Below are 18,751 nucleotides of genomic sequence, written 5' to 3'. Positions count from 1 at the left end.
TGCTAATATACCACAGAAATGCCTGTGCATTTGGACTAAAACTTAAAAAAAACCAAAACAAAACACCTCTGAATAGCTGTATTTGAAAAGTTTTTTTCTTCCAGCCCTATATGTGACATTCAGAAGTAGGAAAAACCCTAACAAAATACATTCTCCTCCCCCAGCCTAACCCAGCCCCAGAGTTTTCAACCTGCACTTGCCAACTCACAACTTGAAGGTCAACTCTTTCAGCAAAGATGCACACGTCCCCATCTGTCTTGCACGTGAACACTACACTTTTGTGTTCTTTAAATGTTGAGAGTAATAAAAATAACAACTTACCACGACAGTTCCTGTCAGTCACTGCATCCCCATAATACCCATCAGCACACTTTTCACAGTGGTGACCTGCTGTGTTCCCCAGACATTTCAGACACTGTCCTGTGGAGGGATCACAGTGGCCCTCTTCTTGAGGGTTTACATTGCCATTGCATTCACAAGGAGCACACGACTGTCCAGGCATAAGAGGATTCCCATAGTAACCATTAGCACACCTGCAATAGAGTTTAAAAACCTTATCAGCTGGAGCGTGGTCATGTCATACACTCCCCTCAATGAAGGGAGACCTTCCTTTTATATTTTAAACTAAAGTGTCTCTGTATTACAATGAAAGACAAAATAATATGGAAAATATTATTAGGAATGCTCTGTACATGCGCTATGAACAATATAAGGAAGATAAGATGATCAACACTTAGTGATGGCAATGATATAGATGTTTCACCCAAAATTAGTGTACATACCTTTCACATTGAGAACCAGTGTAGCCTGGAAGACATTTGTCACAGACAATCCCACCTTCTTCACTCAGCTGGCAAGTGGGACTGAAACTATTAAGAATAGTTATGGCAGTTTGCATCAATTCACAGAATCATAAGACTTCTGCAAATATTCAATATCCGCCCTTCCTTGCATATCTTGCTATATGAACACACAATCGCAATTTTTCCTAGTTTAACAACGCCTTTAACATTAGAATGTGTCAAAAAAAAATGTATAATTTTCAAAAACTCTTGGGTTTTTTTTCACCTGAAAAGCAAGATTTTAAAACTTCCTAAATATTTGGTTTTCATTCAAGCAAAGCAGTGCAATTACTGTACTGAGTTCCTTTTTTTAGATACTAGATACAACACTTCTGTCTTTCTACTGTTTTCTTAAAAAACAAGGAAGATAACCATGGCTTTTGTGCAAAGTTCAAGGACAGGTTGAATTATTACTTTCACCCACTGTGCAAAATCATACCAGTTCACTCAGCCTGTTTTAGCTCAGTCTATATATTTGTCTACCTCAAAAAATAATGTTTCTATGAGATATAAGCAAATAAAGATGAAGAAAAAAATTCCTTTTCTATCACCTTCAGATGTCATGACATTTTTATTTTTCTCACTTTCTGGTTTTGCTGAAGATGCAAAAGACAGTCTTGCATAAGAAGCTTACTTGTTTGCAGCAGAACTCAGAGGACATGCACAGGGCTGGCAGTCCTCAGATGTTCCTTGGGATGGATTTCCATAGAATCCAGGCAAGCACTGATCACAGAAAGGTCCTGTTGTGTTATGTTGACAAGCCTGTGAGACATGGAAAAAATCTTTTTGTATTTTCTGTTCATGGTTTTTTGGCCCCTGAGGGATTCCTAGAGCAGTCTGTATGCAGTATGACATCCAAGGAAGCCATTCTTCAAGCCATGAAGAACTTCCTAGAACCCTGAAAGTAAGTGTTGGATTTTTTTTTCTGAGTTATGACAATCCTGATGGTTTTTTCCTACATTTTAGAATATATTTTATGAAACCAGGTATATTATTTATACACATACTTAAATGTATTTCACACATTGCACACATTTGCAGTAACAAACATATATAGTTTTCACTGGTGTTTAGCCATTTTATTCCAGTAACATTAAATTTTCAGAAGAGATCTGAGAGCTAATTTTTTTCTTCACAAGGTAATGTGCAATTTCCACTGGTGTTAGTCATGGAAGATGCACATATATCTGCAAGCAGATATTCACTGCTTCAATTTGTTCCTTTCGGGAACCTGCAGAAAACAAAATCAAGATTTTTATCAGCCAGTATATGATGGCATTTTTATATTAGTTCTGACTATTCCCCACTTGAAATGATAAACTGAAATAAATTGTTTATTGGAAAACACAATAATGGAGTCTTGAAACATACTCTGAACTAAACAGTGAAAACCGACAAAAATAAACACTTGGTACCCATAGTTTGAAATTATGCACACTAAATAGATGCTTGAAACACTTTGAAGGATGACTTACAAAGCAAACACCGTGAATGTCACACTCAGTTGCATGTCCATTGCACTTGCAGGGTTGACAAATACCTCCAAAGAGTATTCCATCCACACGGTAGTACCCAGGGAGACAGGACTGAAAATAAATGAAGGGGAAAATAGCAGTAGCATTATGTGTGTTGAAAATACACTTCAAAACTTTTTCAAAGAGTGTGCTTCCTACCACCCACCATCCAACCCATTCACACTGTGGTAAATGAATGCTCTTTCAACCCTATTGATGTCACTGTAGCTCTTTTCAAGTGGTTGATTTTTACTTGCACTGGATAAAGGGGATAAGAATTAACTCCATCAAACTTTGATTCATCCCTTTGTTCCCTGGAGGCATGAAAGTTAACTTTTCTGTGGTTTAATATGTGAAATTCCTTATTATGGGACAATAGAACAGATATTCTACCACCTCTGTAGAATTATTAACAATGATATAGCACAATTTCAGTATTTTCATACTTAAATTATTTGTCAAAATAATGTCTGCTATTCTGCAGTAGGACTGTGCCTCTCTAAATCTTCTATTTACAGATACACAAGACACCACCTTGCACAATGCATTTCACCCCTGTGGGCTCTTCCAAAAGCTAGCATTCCTCCCTGCTAAGATTCCTCATTGCCTCCATAAACTTAATGGCACATAATAAGAATAAACTGAACATGATCCAGCTTCAGAAAAAGTGCTATTAATAAGTAAGAGAAGCTCAAAATATCTTTACAGAGTTTTAATAGCTGCTTCCTCTTAAACACTGATATTCTGAAGCACATCATCATCTTTTAGTGCCATGAAAAATAATTCAATAAATAAGTTTAAAATCCCATTTAGAGTATCTGAAAGAAAATACCTTCAGGATTGCATGAAGTATAGTAGGCAGCAATTCACCAAAGAAAACACACTTTAATGGTAGTTTAATTAAAGGCAGCCTGCCTTTAAACCTAGATCCTTTGCAATAGGAGATAATTTTGCATACACAAAACACTGTAAGAGATTACCTCACAGGATAATCCGGTGTAACCCTGAGGGCATTCACAGAATTCTACATCTGGTGCTGAAGAAAGATCTATAACATTTGCACTTGCAGTATCCAGGGTCACGGAGTCCAGCCTAGGGTTAAACAGGAAAACATCACATTCTTTGTTTCCCCAGACTTATGTTCAGCAGGACAGTTTGCTTCTGGGGAAGTAACACCAGTGAGCACTGCTCCCTGGCAAGGATAACTGAGGAACAGGCACAAATCTTTAAGAAGTGTGTGATCATACTCTTATCAGAGCATTTGCAGATGTCTCCTGTTATCATTATTGTTACTGGAAGAGACAACCTCCTCAGCCACAAGTAAAATTTTTGTAAGAAATCTGTACAAACATTATTGACAGGAATTGCTACTAAATGACAAAATATTCACAGAATTTTTTGAGTTGAAAGAGATCATCAAGTCCAGGTCTTAAATAAATGGACCATATTGGATTTGAATCTATAACTTTAGTGTTATTAGCACCATGCTCTAATTAGGGAATAAGGAAGAAAGGCTGTCAGTGAGTGTAAGGAAATTAATTAAGTAAATGATGAAGCTGATTCCCTTGAGAGCAATACAACTTTATTTCTGTATCTTGGAGAAGAGGTGAAACCAAAATCTTTAAGGTCTGATACTGTAAGCATCTGCCAATGCTGCTTTGAGACTATGGAATGATCAGCTAATGCATTGCAGCCTAATTTTCCTATTAAGGATCCCTTAGAGATGAGTCTCAATAACATCCACAAACATACATCAAAAGAAATTACAATCAACGTCTTTATTCACAGGTTTTCAATAGTTAGTGATGGGTTAACTTGCCACATACCCAAAGTAAGCATACTGTAGAGAGTTCTGGAGGCATTTCCCCCTAAAAACAGTAGTCATTGTAATAAGGTTTTTATGCACTCTTACTTTAAAGCAGAAGACAACATCTCTGCTGTCAAATATCTTTAAAATCAAATGTCCCTTACCATACACTCTATATGACTGTATTTTGGGGACAAAGACTGGTCTTAGGAAAAATCAATAAACAACATTTTTTCTAGAAACTATTAACATAAAACTTCAGGAATACTGTCACTAAGAATCATGATTCATATACAGAAAAATAAGAGAAGTAAATAGATTAACTTGAATATTTTATCTCACTTACCTGTACACAGCCTTTTTGGCAATGTTGTAGTTGGCCCTGATCAGAAGATGGGTTACATTTGCCAGAACAGTCATCAACATTTCCCGGTCTATTGCCTTTTTTGTATTAAAATCTATGAAATTCTCTGACACAAGTCTCACTGAATTAGAATACTCCTCATATGGCTGTAATGATAAGCCTGCTGCTCTTGTACTCAGAATCTGCCTGTTACCCTGAAATTGAAGGACAAGAGAAAATATTTTCCATATTTGCATGTAAATATTATTAAGCAATAACATTTAGTGTTAAATACACATCCATGTAGCACAGAGAAGAGGGAATCAAATTAAATTCCTTACATTAAGAAAAAGTAAGTAAAAGGTCAACACTTTCTGTGGCTTCAAGACCACAATCCCGTTCTCTCTCAATTCACAAACTTCAGAAATCTTTTGCAAAATAATAAACTGAGTTGCAAAAATTAAATATCTCTACAAAACAGAATCTCCTTTCTCCTCTATTCTATTGCTAGTACATTAAAAAAAAATGCTTTTGGAGATGGCTGGATTCAGTATAGACCCTTACTTTTTAATTGAAACATAAATCTAGAAAAGTAAGCAATCAGCAAGAACACTCACCTATTTCATAAGCATAAGTCTTTCCAGTTTATTGCAGTTTGTTTTGTAAATACAGCTTTGTATATTTGGTAATAAGCAACTCACCCATATACACACAGATTAAATTCTAAGTATTTAGCATTTAAAACTAGTATTGTATATCTACAATTTCAGACAAATGGATTAAAAAATGAAAGAAATTATAAGAATACTTTGATAGTGACTTTTAAGGGACTTAAAACTACTACTATAGAAATTATTTTATTTTTTAACACCTTCATAGATTCTTAATAACATCTGAATAGTAACAAGCTGAAAAAAAAACCACCTGAATGATGACATCCACACTAGACACTATATCACTGTCCACACTCTCCATTGGAATGTCATAAGATACTGTATACTTCAAGTCTCCACTAAAAGCTGTAAGCTGAAACAACAAAAAACAAAGCCTTAACAACACAATAACCTCCAACCAACACAAAGAAGTTACATGGGTCAGTACAATGTCCAAATTATAAGACAACTGTAGGATTACAAACACCATTTTACAGAACAAGCGTAATGTGCCGTGAGTGTCAGCACAGAAACAAGACCCGGCTTGCTTCTGTGCAGGTGGTGAGAGCTAGCTCAAGGCTCTACAGGTGATTCAGATAAGTGCCCTCATTCAGTGAAACACTAACAGAACTCTAAACAGACAGCTGAGGTGTACAATATAATCCTAGCCAAGGGGTACAGCATATAGGAATTTTTCACATTCCATATCTGACTCCAGTTCTGGGCCTCCCAGTACAAGAGATAGATACTGAAAAATACATACTGAAAAGAGTCCAGCAAAGGGCCACTAAAATGATTAAGAGCTTGAAGCATCTTTCATATGAGGAAAGACCAAGAGTAGCAGGACTGTCCCACCTACAAAAGGCTCAGAGAGATCGTATCAATATATACAAACATCTTAAGAGAGGGTACACAGAGGATGGAGCTGGGCTTTTTTCAATAGTGCCCTGTGCCAGGAAAAGAGGCAGTGGGCACAACCTGAAATACAGGAGGTTCCTGCTGAACATCAGAAAACACTTATTGTGAGGCTGCCTACACAGTGGCACAGGTTGCTCAGAGAGGTTGTGGAGCCTCCATCCTTGGGCATACTCAGAAGCAGCTCTCTGATTATGGTACTTGTTAACTGCTCCAGGTGTTCCTGCTTGAGGACAGAGACTGGGCAAGATGACCCCCAGAGGTCCCTTCCAACCTCAGCTATTCTGTGATTCTGCTGCAAAAACTAGGACACCTAGTTACTAGAGCTTTAGCTAGTAAACAGGGAAAAAATTAAAGACTAGTTGTTTGGAAACACAAGATGGCTAAGAAGCAGGCAAGAGATTTTAATGGTTCCATCTACTGTTCTTGGACAAGGCATTAAGGGTGTATGTTTTGGGATAAAAACCAAGTGCATGGGAAATGAGCATATAAATCAGTAACAGTCAAGAAAGATTATATCATGTCAGGGATAGGCAGGGAAGGAAGTGGAGAGATGATGGAAGGAAGTGGATGAACTCAAAGTGCAAAAAGAGGATACTGGGAATATCTGCACAGGAACATTCTGATTAGAAAAGCAGAGATACAGTGACAAGTTTGGTTATACTGAGCTTTATGCGTAATATTTAATTACAGAAACCATATATTTAGAGCGATAGGTTATGCTCAAGACAGAGAGCCTATGAAGGAGTTTTGACTTCTTAGCTGAGTACTTACTTTATTTCCTAGATATGCCTCAGGTGCTGACCAGTAATAAGTGTTTTTCAGTACTTTCACAGCCTCAGTGTTGTTAATACTTATTTGATGGGGTCCATCAAACTGGCTTCGCTGAGGCTGCACACTCCTTTCTTTGTACAGATCAGTAACGAGCCATCCAGTCATGTCTGAAATCTACAATAGTAATATTAATGGCAGTCAGGCAGTTGTGCCACTGAGAAAGTGTTCACCTTTTCATAGGTATTCACTCAAACTGCTGGATCTGAAACACTTCCATTAGCCAAGTCTGATACCAAGATATGCAAATATGTATATGTTCAGACTAGGATGGTCTCCACTTCTATTTGACAGGAACAAAAATATAATTAGTGCAATTTCCATCCTTCCAACAATATTAACATTACACCTATGCAGCTCCCTGAGACAGAAATGAAGAATTTCAAAGGCTTCAAAGCCAATTGTCCCCATTTATATATAGGGCTGAGCTGGAGGAAAGCAAAAACTACAGCCCCAGAAGAGGGACCAAGATGAGAGAACTTTGTTCTTCTCACAGAAAGAGTTTTTTATTCAATCATCTTAGAATTTCAGTCAATTTGATATGTTGTCCTCCCTTTTTTTCACACACAAAACAAAAGAACAAAGTGTAGCTAGCTCTGCAAAGACACATAAGGTGGGAAAAGAGTGGCCCCAAAGCCCCATAACTTAAGAACTTTCTAATCAGAAAACAGTGATATTTATAAACACTGTTTACTAAGAAACAGTACTGGCCATATTGCCAGAGGTCCAATAGCCTTGTCCATTAGGTATGAGACCAAGGAAAGAGGTTTGGGCTTATCTCTTCAGCATAAAAAAAAAAAAAAACAACTTTAACAGTCAGAAAAAAATTCATTTTTCCAATGCATTATTGCAGCCTTCATTACCCAATGCTTCTGATACTATTGCAAGTCAGCAGGGCCAAAGCCTGCACTGGGATGACTTGCTGATTACCTCAGAACTGCCCAATGATACTAAAAATCCATTCTCTGTAAGGAGACATACCAGAATCTGAAGTTAAGTTGGGCACATGTCAAAGAGTACATGTCAAATAGTACATTTTGCAGCTGCCTGAAGAAAGAATATTAGGTCATGGACATAACATTTAAATACCTGACTGATGGGCCATGTAAGACTGTCACAGACATCAGAAACACCAAAGCAAAAACACTCTGTGCAGCCCTGAGGATTTCTTTCTTGCAAATTGTAGAATCCTGGTTTACAGAGATCACAGTTTTCACCTTCTACATTTTCCTGTCAAAGGCATATAACATTTGGTTCACATCAGCATTATTATGGTAACAAATACCATGGATTAGGTGGGATTTAGGCATAACAGCATTCAGAAGGTTGTAAAAGAAAACACATTTCAGCACAGCAGGATTATTGAATAATACTCAGAGCTTAAAACTGAAACTGATTGGAAAAATTCATCAGAATTTGCCAGTTCATCAAAATCTAAACAAGCCCCAGCAAGGGTTCTATTGTAGTAAAATTTCAACACACAGGCAGGGTTTGAAAAAACGTCTGCCAGCTTGCCAGTCTACTTCTCTTGTAGCTTGACTTTGTAGATTGCTCTGGATAAAAGATCTCATGCTTTCTGAATCCAGATGGATTACCTTTCAGATATCTCACCAGACAGAACCCAGAACCCTTTTGGTGAAAGGCCAGGCTCTAGGAGCCACTACAGCCAGCTTCAAGACAATAGTTTCTCAGCCCTCTCTTAATATTTATGCTGTGATGCCCACTACTGCTGCTACCTCTTCCTGGAAGAACACCACATTTGCTGGCTGGCAACTCTTCCACCCAATATGCTCTGGGGCTAAGGTCCAGAAACTCCTGCTCCAGAAGTAGAGATGCTCCACTCTCTTAGCTCCTTTCACTGGTCTTCTGCCATGCAAATTGGGTAGTTCAGAGTATATAGCTACAGACCTTTTTCAATGCAGTATTTACAGGGAATAAAAAAGTCCAAAATGGTGTACCAATATTTTTCCTCATAAAATTTGTGCAGGAAATATGTGGCTATTTCTTCAAAAAAAGTTTAAACAATTGCTACTGACAAAGAAACCAGCAGAGAAAATATATAATAATTACCCACAAAGCTGGGCAAATAGCAGATCTCCATGGGCATTTCCACACACTAAGATACAGAACATTTCCTACTGCCAAGGACAAAATTCTTATAGTGTTCTGACTTCATATCAGGACAAGACCTGAAAACACACCACTCTCCAGTCTCAACTTTTGGTTTCAATTATGGAAAAACTCCAGTATAAATGCAAAAAGAACTTTACAGAACACCTCACAAAGTTCCCTGATACATATGGTTAGGACACTAGGACCACAAGGCACCCATGTGAAGAACTGTCTTACTGTTTTGAAGAGGCTTATACAAGCTCTGCATTACCATGTGAAATCCAAAGCTTGTGGACCAAAATCTGCTTTCAGAAGCAGTTAACAGGGTACCTTCACTTCAGTCACAAGAATCACTCCAGACTGCAGACTTATATCAGATCTGGTCCTGTGGAGCATATTTCAGGCTCACCAGAGAGAAATCTGAGACTTCCAACTGTCTTTCCTTCTGGAACAGTGTTTGGCATGTCAGATTACATCAGACCTCCCTACACAGCCAGATTACATGTTTTTGTAAGCAAAGTACAACCTGTGTTGGCAAAGCACACTAATAATTTATGATCTCCAGTTCTGATTCAAAGGTTGAGGATGGCTGTTTTTATTTTCTTATATGCAAACTTGGGAAAAATCTCAGGCAAAGTGTCCCAAGATAATGAGAACTTAAAATCGTGGATGTTTACAGAAATAGTTTTTGTATGCTCTTTTATTTCTCAGTCTTCAAGATAGATTTGGATCATACATTTCACTATCTAACATTATTAGACAGAAATTATTTATTTCTTAATGAAAAATAAAAATCTTACCCAATGATTAGACCTCAAGAGCTGTGTTTCAGGAAAGATCAAGTATCACAAAATGTACTACATAAAAAAAGAATAGAGTCTGCAAAGGCTTAGAAATCCTGTCTCTTTCATTTGGAGCACACAACTTTTCTCCTTTCATCTCCGTAGGTGGTCCACTGGCTACTGACAGTCTTTGAGATCGGGCCTAAAAATTCTGTATGCCAGGCTCACGCCCGATGAAAAGGGGCAGTTTCTAGTCCAGTTTATACCAAAATTTTCACTAGTTAGCTGCATTGGCTGATAGATACAGTGTTACCCTAGCTCAAAATCAGGCACTTCCATATTTAAATTGGTGATTGGAGCCATTTTATTTTTCCAGAGTCTTGCTATTAATATAGGTTTGATTTTTCAGATCAGATAAATTATGCAAAAGGACTAAATTCTCAGAAGAATTGTCAAGCAAACCATGTTATCTTTGGCTCCTGTTCACTATCATATTTGGCAACAAATACATAAACTACTCTAACATTTGGTACAGAAAATTAAGTAACTTCTTTAAATATTAGCACAACTTTTTAATAAAATTCAGTGGAATCTACAGCTGCAAGAAATTTTAAGAGGTTTGGATATTTACCAAAAAATAAAATGTTGCAAAATATTTTAAATATTTTTATGGTTTATATTTTGTAATTGAATAATTAAACCGTATTTCATACATATGTCTAGTGCAAGTATTCCAATAGTTCTTTCCAAATGCCTGCTGTTTCTTTACACAAAGCAGATGTTTTAAACACAAAATTTGTTTACAAGCAATCAGTGGCTTTGAAGAGAAATATCAGCTTATTCCTAAAATCAAACCCAGCTAGGCATGCTCACTCACTATGGCTGCCTCACACATGTACAGGTTTTATTTAATTTTAATGTCAATCTGGCACATAATTATAGAAAATGTTGTATTAGTAACATACAGAACTACTCAACAAAAAATACCATATTTTTCAGTACAGAGAATAATTAGTAGTTTTGAGTTCCAGGCTGCCAGGTGTACAACAGGTTACATCTTATAAAGGAAATGGTGTCCGCAGTAAATGAAGTAATTTCGCTATTAAAAAGGAGCTAATAGACCACAGATTGAACAAAAGTGGAAGTTTAGTACTCACTTTGCAAAGACAAGGTTCCGTGCATGGATCTTCATTGATGCTACCAACCAGGCTGCAGTTACAACGCAGGCAGTTTGGGTAACCTCGATACCCAAATGCACAATGATCACATTTTTCTCCTGCATAACCTTCCCTGCACTGACACTGGCCTGGCCAAGTCCCTTGAATAGCAAAAGTAGAGAAAAAAAATCAGAGCAGGCAATAGGTGGATTCAAGATATCTCAGAGGGTACAAAAAATTTATCATTCCTTTTTTATTACACTCCATGTCATATTCCAAATATATGTGGCACAAGGTCAATCTCACCATTTGTTTTTCACATTTAAAGAATCAAATGCACAGAAATTGCAGCTAAATGAATTTTGTTAGAGCTGTAACAGCATTCACAAACAACAGTGCTAGATCTCAACACTTCACATTGTTTTACACAGTAGGAGCCCACAATCCCCATAGGAGAACACATTCAGGAACCTGACATACCTTAAAATAATGAAATTGCGTTATGCCTCAGCCTCACCTTCCCAAAGTGATACCTAAAAGGCAGCCATTCAAAGGTAGCTAGTGTTCCCTCAACCTCAGTGACCTCCAACCAGACTTGAAGTTTAGGGAAAAGGCACTTGCTGCTTCCTTACCATGCTGAGAGTCAGAATGGTGCTCATCTTTAACACAGACAGAACTCAGAGAGCCAAGAGGGTCGCAGTCACAGGGATAGCAGGGGTGATCCTCATAGGGAGAAACCTATAAAATAAAAGTTTACTGGCAAATTCTCAAATTATTAACTGGGAACAGTAAAGTTACATCCGTTTCCTGTCACCAAAGCTAAAACAAATAAAGACTGGAAAAAGATAATATGGGGCAATAGATAAAGGGACTAGTCTAACTTTAGCAAGCAGAAGGATCAAGGGATTGCAGTCTAGAAAAAGCTTAAATGTGGCAACAGAAGCTGATCTTCAATAGCACAAAGACATAGTAACTGCTAATGGCTGGAAGCTGAAGTCTGACACATTCAGTATAAATAGACATTTTTTTAAAGTAACAGCAATTAACCACTGTGAAGGTTTGCCAAAAGGTATGGAAATGTCTAAGACAAGTGTGGATGCTTTTTGCAAAGACATTCTGATTCAAAGAGGAGGGAAATTAAAGAAATCCTTGGCTCTGTGTTCAATGGAAGGACAGCTTATCTGTTAATAAAGACTCATTCTGACTTCATGATCTATAAATCTTTGAAATATGAGGCAGTGCAAATCATATGGCAAGATTCTATTTTTTTTTTTTTTTTGCAAAGAAAATTGTCCTTTGAGGTGCTTTACCTGTAAAGCAAATCAGCAATGACCTCACAGTTAATGAGTTGATCGAATGCCTTTCTTCAATGCATCTTACAACTCTGAGACAATCTCTGACTTCAATTTATTTCTTTGGATGAGCTGTACCTGCTGTCTATCTATAATGCTATGGACTCACCCTTGCCCTCTGCACCAATTTATGTCAGATTTTTAAAGTATGGGTTTTTCAAACTATGCATGAACCTATTAAAGCAAGACCATATGGAGTAGAAACTTAGTTCTTAATGTCTCATTATAGAGAGACCTCTAACACTGCAGTTGCATGTGATGTTAGTTATGTAAGTTCATATGGTTAACTCTGTCAGACACATCTTAACAAATGTCTTGTAGAGTTTGTGACCTCTTTCCAAAGAGTGACACTGGAAACTACACTCAGAGAGTTTAAGTTCTGCAACAATCATATCAAGAAGAGCATTTGTTGCAACATCTCATGAGCCAAAGATTCTCATCTTCAAGCCAGGTTCTTTTTAACACTGATTGAAATGGGCTGATACAGCATGGTACACAATTTTTGCACTTTTGAAGACAGTGAAACTTTAGTACTTTGGACCTTCTTAGAGCTTTACCCACAGGAGATTTCCTGTGTACATTATTTCCTATCAGAACATGTATATTTGCACACTAGGATATCAAGTGTCATCTTCTCTTATAATTTTCTTCTGCAACATCTTGACTTGCCCTCCTACACACCTAGACAAGCATTTTGGTTCTTTCTGAAAGTTTTGGTATTAAGTAATTTACAAAAAAAAACCCCAAAAAACACTTCTATTATTCTTAGCTATTCTGCAACTAATAAAAAAAACAATATATTAATCACAATCAGCTGAAATAGGCATGATACCATGTTATAATTCAACAAAATATTAGAATGGTATTTTCTACATCTTACTTTGTGTGGTCTAAAATATCCATCAGCACACATTTCACAGTTGATCCCAGTAGTATGTTGAGTACAGTTTAAACACACACCACCTCCTATAAATTGGCCATGAATATCCATGCTCCTTTTCTGATCTGCAATACTCTGGTTGTAATAACAATCTTCTGCTTTGTTATGACAGTTACATTCTGAGAAAGAATGGAAAAGAAATCAATTTTTTTCTTATTCACACTGTGTAACATTTCCTATAATACTGACATTTTTTTCAGAGTTGAAAATGTAAGTGGAGGAGCCTATGAATTGAGCTCAAAAGTGTGCTTTTTCCCTTTAGCCATGCCACATGCTTCATCAGATATAATACATTATATTTCTTATCAAGTAAGCAAATTTTAAAACCACTATTATAATTTTAACAGCACTGTTTTTAGAAGTATTCTGTATATCCTACTACACCAATTTTGTCAGGACTGTTGTTGACAATGATGTGTGCAATTAGCAATAACTGTTACTTCTTCTGTCCTCTGCATTACAGATAAAAACCTGACTAATTCTTGTCTTATTTGTATGATAGATGAAATCTGAGAAGTCAACAAAGAAATACCTAAGTATAAATTTTATTTAGTTTAAAGAGTGATGACTTATGCAAAGATTTCAACTAAAAAGACTTCTTTTCCATCTGAAATTTTAACTTTTATCCAATAGGTTCTTAATTGTCTGCAGCTTGTGCTATGCATTAGTAATGTGAAGTGAGAAAATGCACCAACTAGCCTTAGCAACACGTTCAGCCACACTGGCACAGCCTAAGTCAATCTATCAGACAATCTGAAGTGTAATTGGCCAATAAGGAGTTTCTTTCAAAACATTTGCTATCAGAACAAAGTTCTTCATATGACAAAATTGATGATGAGCTGATGAAATTTGCATTTCAAGTAGCTAACAAAATAATTGATGCAAATCTGCTAGTTTCTACAGGAGTACAATAAATCCCAAGCCCCTTTGAAAAAGAGATTCTGGAAGCTATACTACATGACAACTCCACTAGCCAAGGAGTCACACTGAACAATTATGAAAAATCATCTGAACATTTATGATTAGAAGTAGGTTCTCTACCTCTGAACAATCCCATGAAGACAGTTAATAGTTTGTAGCTTTTTCTGGGGAACCAGTACAGATCTGTATGAAAGCAACCTCAACAAGAGAATAGTAAGACTTCATGAAACTACCTAAATTCCTGTGCATACTTACTTTCACATTTGTTCCCAGCAGAAAGGGTTCCTGGTCTCCACGGTTTTTGGTGGTAGCCTGGACAGCACTTGTTACAGCTCTCTCCACACGTGTTGTGTTCACACTGGCACTGCAATTTCTAAGAATAAAAAAAAAATCCACTTTCTTGAAATATTTTTTAATGGAAAATTTAATCAATTTTGCCAAAAGTCTGCTCAGTATCAATCTTACTCCAAAAAATGGCATGATCCAAAAACACCCAACAAGTGGCACTGAACTACTCTACCATGGTACATCAACTAGTAGGAAATAGCCTTTCCAGAGCAGGAGGGAAAAATCTCCTGTGTTGCACGACAGATTGTGTGTTGTGCCTTTTGAATTGTTTAAATTCAATGCCAAAGAAGAAGAGTTAACTTCAAGAAAGTTACACTACAAAACTCAGATATGCTTGCTCCGAAAAAAAAATATAGTACCCATCATAAGATTTATTTTAGCTTCCTCTTTCTCATTCTCCTTAAGTTTTTTTTTTTTTATCACTTTAATTTGAAAAGCTATTTTGCAAAAACAATGAGATTAAAGAATACCTTTGTGATTTCATCCAGTGGGCAGCTTCGAGCATGGCCATAACAAATACACATGCCACCAACAGAGATGTCTTTTATTGAATAGTAGTACTACAAAAAAACAAAGGTGAGAAATGTATGAATAAAAGACATTTACATGTATTCACATTTCTCTGCCCTACTCTGCAAAATGAAGTGCCAGCATTCAACTGCTCTGTGTAAATAAAAGAACTACTTGAAAATATTTGCCATTTGGGGAAGCCTTCTAATTTTGAGAGTTTTATTTGTCCCATGCTTTTCCCTGTTGGTATGAAACACTAATTGACTTTTAAGTATGTATGTAAAATTCCTCAGCTTTGAGATAGACCACCAAATGTGACCTCAACTGAAATGTACTTGCAAAAAAAAAAAAAAAATCTTTTTTTTCACTTTACAAGAAGCCATAAAGCATAAAAAATTGCCATATTTTAGAGTCAGTCTGGGGACTAAGAGTATGCTTCCTCTTCCTTAAAATGGGAACTCTCCCTCCCTTAAAACCACTTTGCACGCTCATTTTCAGACCAGCTTTTGGTACTACTGTGTGGCCAATGAAATCTTCTATCCAAACTCTTAGCTTAAAAATTGTGGATACAGCAGAATACTATCCATTAATATTGCCAGGTGGTGAACAGAAACAACATACATAAGGAAAGGATTTAATTTTCAAGGCAAAGAGGAGGCAGGAAATGACCATCTGGGTTCAGTTACAGCTGCAGTATCAACATTGTTGGCCTGTTTGTATCCTGGGAAGTATGTACTACAGGGGAATGAAAAGAAACTCTTTTTGAGGATACTTCTAAGGGAAGAGTTCAATGCTCTTGGACCTAGCAACCCTAATGTCAGCTGGTTCAGGAAGAGAGGTAGCCCTGGGTGGTCAGACATGCTGACTCCTGAACTGTTATTTCTTTGAAGGTTCTTGGAGTTGGAGCAAACTATCTTCTCTGATTTCATACTTATTTTTTTATGGTCTTAAATTTCTTATGATCACTATTTTGGGAGGATTTTTAATGTTACAGGCTTGAACTACAAAAGTCATTCAGGGGCTTACCATGAGCAGTCAGTCCTAAACTACAAAGAAGGATGCTCAGGCTGAGAAAGGGAGAGGACAGAAGCAGAATTTAATTTCTCACTGCATTCCCTGCTATATCTCCTTTGTCTTATTTTCTGCCATTGTATGGCTCACAGCAGCTGTGTGCAACTTGGAGTTGAATGAGAAACCAGTGACAATCAAATGCTACAGACAGAAGTAAATAAAAAAGAACACAGAAATAAAGGTGCTGTTGAATACTTAGAATCTGAATTGGCCATTTTTCAAGACTACATACAGGAAACAAAAGATAATTGGTATCAACAACCATAACAAACTCTTCAAAGCCAATAAAAACAGCATCCAAAAAGTTGGAAGCAGTTTTGTTACAGCTGGTTGCACAGCAAAGTGAGACCCAAGGTGAGACATCAGGATTTGGGAAACCTGGCTAACATGTGTAGTTCTTCATGTAAAACTGCACTAAGCAGTGCTAGGTGGATAAGTACTAACCCCCGAATTGCACAGCTGTGTATGTTACAAAACCGGTGGCAATGCTAGTTCTTCAAATTCTTGTTTCCCAGCTGTATGTTTGCATTCTTCCATGTCAAACTTTTCTTTTTGGGATGTGTGTCTTGATATGCCAATACTGTCAATAGATTTAAATATCAACCAGCCTGCTCTGTGGGAACATCTTACCTTTCAGGCTGTGTGTTTCCCTATTGCCAGTAAAGCACAGCTGGAGCAGCTGTCCAATACTCTCCTCTTGCAGTCTCCATGCTAGTAATTCCCACTGACAGAAAATGCAAACCATCCAGATTTTACACTTTAAAATACTGTAGTTGAATGGACACCTTGAAATTACCCAACAATCCCTGACCAAATCCAAGTTCCTTCCTCCCTTGTCTACTCAGCTATCTAGACAGCACAAGGATTGTCTGTATCAGAGAAGCCACAAACTGCAAGAATTCTGTTGCTGCACAAGGAAAAGTTGCCTGCAAATGTTTTTCAGGAAAAAGAGCTACAAAGAAAGGGGAAGAGGAAACACTTCTCATGCTCTCCTGTCCTCACAAGAAAGCCTACTTTCACAGAAATACTTGAAGCCTCTGAAGTGTTAACCTATGGGTCATGGGCAAATTAAGATGGTCAAAATTGCAAGATACAAAGCAGAAATCCTTTTCCAGCAGAAAAACTGTTGAGACTTCCAAAGTTAAATTTATGTGAGAACCTGAAGAAGTCAGCCTAAGTGGCTGGGGCTCAGTTTCCACAGTTGCAGTATCAAATCTGGAAATCAGTTAATGCCCTTGGAATTCTATACAAACATTTTACATTAATTTATGAGCTCTAAAGCAATTGACTATAACAGCCTTTATAAAATGACATGAAAATTCACAACAGTAACGTTTTCAAATAATTATGTTTATGAACGAGCACTGGGTCCTGAAATCCATGATACACCACAAAAAGTACTGCAGTGACATCAAGAGCAACCTCAAGGGGCATCAGCTCTATCAGCCAAATCATATTTTGTATTTTGATGATAAAACGCTATAAATACTGCTCCTAGCACAAATCAGTCACACAAACAAATAAAAATAAAACAAATAAAAAACATATTAAAAAGCTTTTTCTAAAAGCTGTTTATGACAAGATATTGTTGCTAATAGTGTCAAAGGCAAGGCAAGAATTATCTAACAACCGATCAGAGTCACTCTGAACGACAAGGATTAAGTACTTCTCCTTCTCAAATAGGTCAGAATAGACCTACTCCCATCAAGCTATACTGAATATATTTATGAATAATCAACTTACCCTTCTGGTAACAATAGGGTCTAGCTCCTTAGGATCATTATGGCTGAGAGTCATGAGGTCAGCATTCAGAGTTCTAATACGCTGCAGTCGCAGGCGAATGTACCGTGCAGAAGTAAATTCCAACAGCTTCTGTGAAGGATCATCAGCACTAGGCCTACCATTGATCAGTGATGTGTGAATCTGGAAAGAAAGGCTGACTTAGTCACAAACATAATTGTGATTCATTTACCACAACAAGCATTAGTCTGAGAATCAAAACCACAAAATTTATCTTGTTTCCCAACAACTCAGGATGGTGACACTTTAAACTACCTAGTACAAACATAGAATTTTCTGAGCTTCCTGAAATTCTTTGATTTCTTCAGCATTGAGAGCAGGACCCAACTACAGCACTGGAATTTCTAGCACACTATGTTTGCTTTTTATTACTTGGGCATCAGAGATTTAAAGATCCAGAAATGTCTGTCACAACCAACTGGCCTCACCTCCCATGTGGCACTTCATTTTACATGGTCTTTCCTGCCTAATATATACTCTCACTAATCAAAAGTAGTGTCTTCAAGCCATGAAATGTAAATTAGGACTCACTTTTTTACTCTCAAGTTAAAAGCTTGAACAGTAGAAATTCTACTGTCTAGAAATTCTACAAGTAGAAATAATGCAACAATGCACTTAAATCTTTATAGAGACTGTAGAGGAATCTTAACAAGCAGAAAAAGGGAGAAACAGAAGGGATACTAAGATACTAAAGAAGAAATACTCTGATTCTCCTTGCACACTGCTAAATTTGGCTAGTGTATTTCTTATAAAAGCTATTACTGGCAAAATGTCAGATTTGGCAAAAAAATGTTATTACTGATATCCATATTTAGATATGTTGTCTCTTTACCCTAACAGTTATTTCACATTA

The 18,751-nt window shown here is 37.0% G+C and overlaps 1 protein-coding gene across 2 annotated transcripts in view; it reads right to left on the bottom strand.

Annotated features, from left to right (window-relative positions):
- The window catches only part of LAMA1 (laminin subunit alpha 1), a 96,409-nt gene that overhangs the window by 47,008 nt on the left and 30,650 nt on the right, over positions 1 to 18,751 (bottom strand). For both annotated transcript variants that reach the window (XM_085573740.1, XM_077784268.2), the window contains exons 5-19: positions 17,842 to 18,021; positions 14,988 to 15,077; positions 14,425 to 14,542; positions 13,189 to 13,367; positions 11,589 to 11,694; positions 10,957 to 11,117; positions 7,995 to 8,135; positions 6,849 to 7,022; positions 5,431 to 5,532; positions 4,510 to 4,721; positions 3,337 to 3,448; positions 2,318 to 2,428; positions 1,477 to 1,604; positions 783 to 869; positions 322 to 533 (exon numbers count right to left, since the gene is read on the bottom strand). In XM_085573740.1, coding sequence (XP_085429866.1) covers positions 322 to 533; positions 783 to 869; positions 1,477 to 1,604; positions 2,318 to 2,428; positions 3,337 to 3,448; positions 4,510 to 4,721; positions 5,431 to 5,532; positions 6,849 to 7,022; positions 7,995 to 8,135; positions 10,957 to 11,117; positions 11,589 to 11,694; positions 13,189 to 13,367; positions 14,425 to 14,542; positions 14,988 to 15,077; positions 17,842 to 18,021 — 2,113 coding nt within the window. The remainder of the gene's footprint in view (positions 1 to 321; positions 534 to 782; positions 870 to 1,476; positions 1,605 to 2,317; positions 2,429 to 3,336; positions 3,449 to 4,509; positions 4,722 to 5,430; positions 5,533 to 6,848; positions 7,023 to 7,994; positions 8,136 to 10,956; positions 11,118 to 11,588; positions 11,695 to 13,188; positions 13,368 to 14,424; positions 14,543 to 14,987; positions 15,078 to 17,841; positions 18,022 to 18,751) is intronic.

This window comes from Lonchura striata, chromosome 2 (genome assembly GCF_050655825.1).
Source record: "Lonchura striata isolate lonStrDom1 chromosome 2, ASM5065582v1, whole genome shotgun sequence".
Taxonomy (NCBI): Eukaryota; Metazoa; Chordata; class Aves; order Passeriformes; family Estrildidae; genus Lonchura; species Lonchura striata.
The sequence above is the reverse complement of the archived record's forward strand: the minus strand, read 5'-3'. Positions and strand labels throughout refer to the sequence as shown.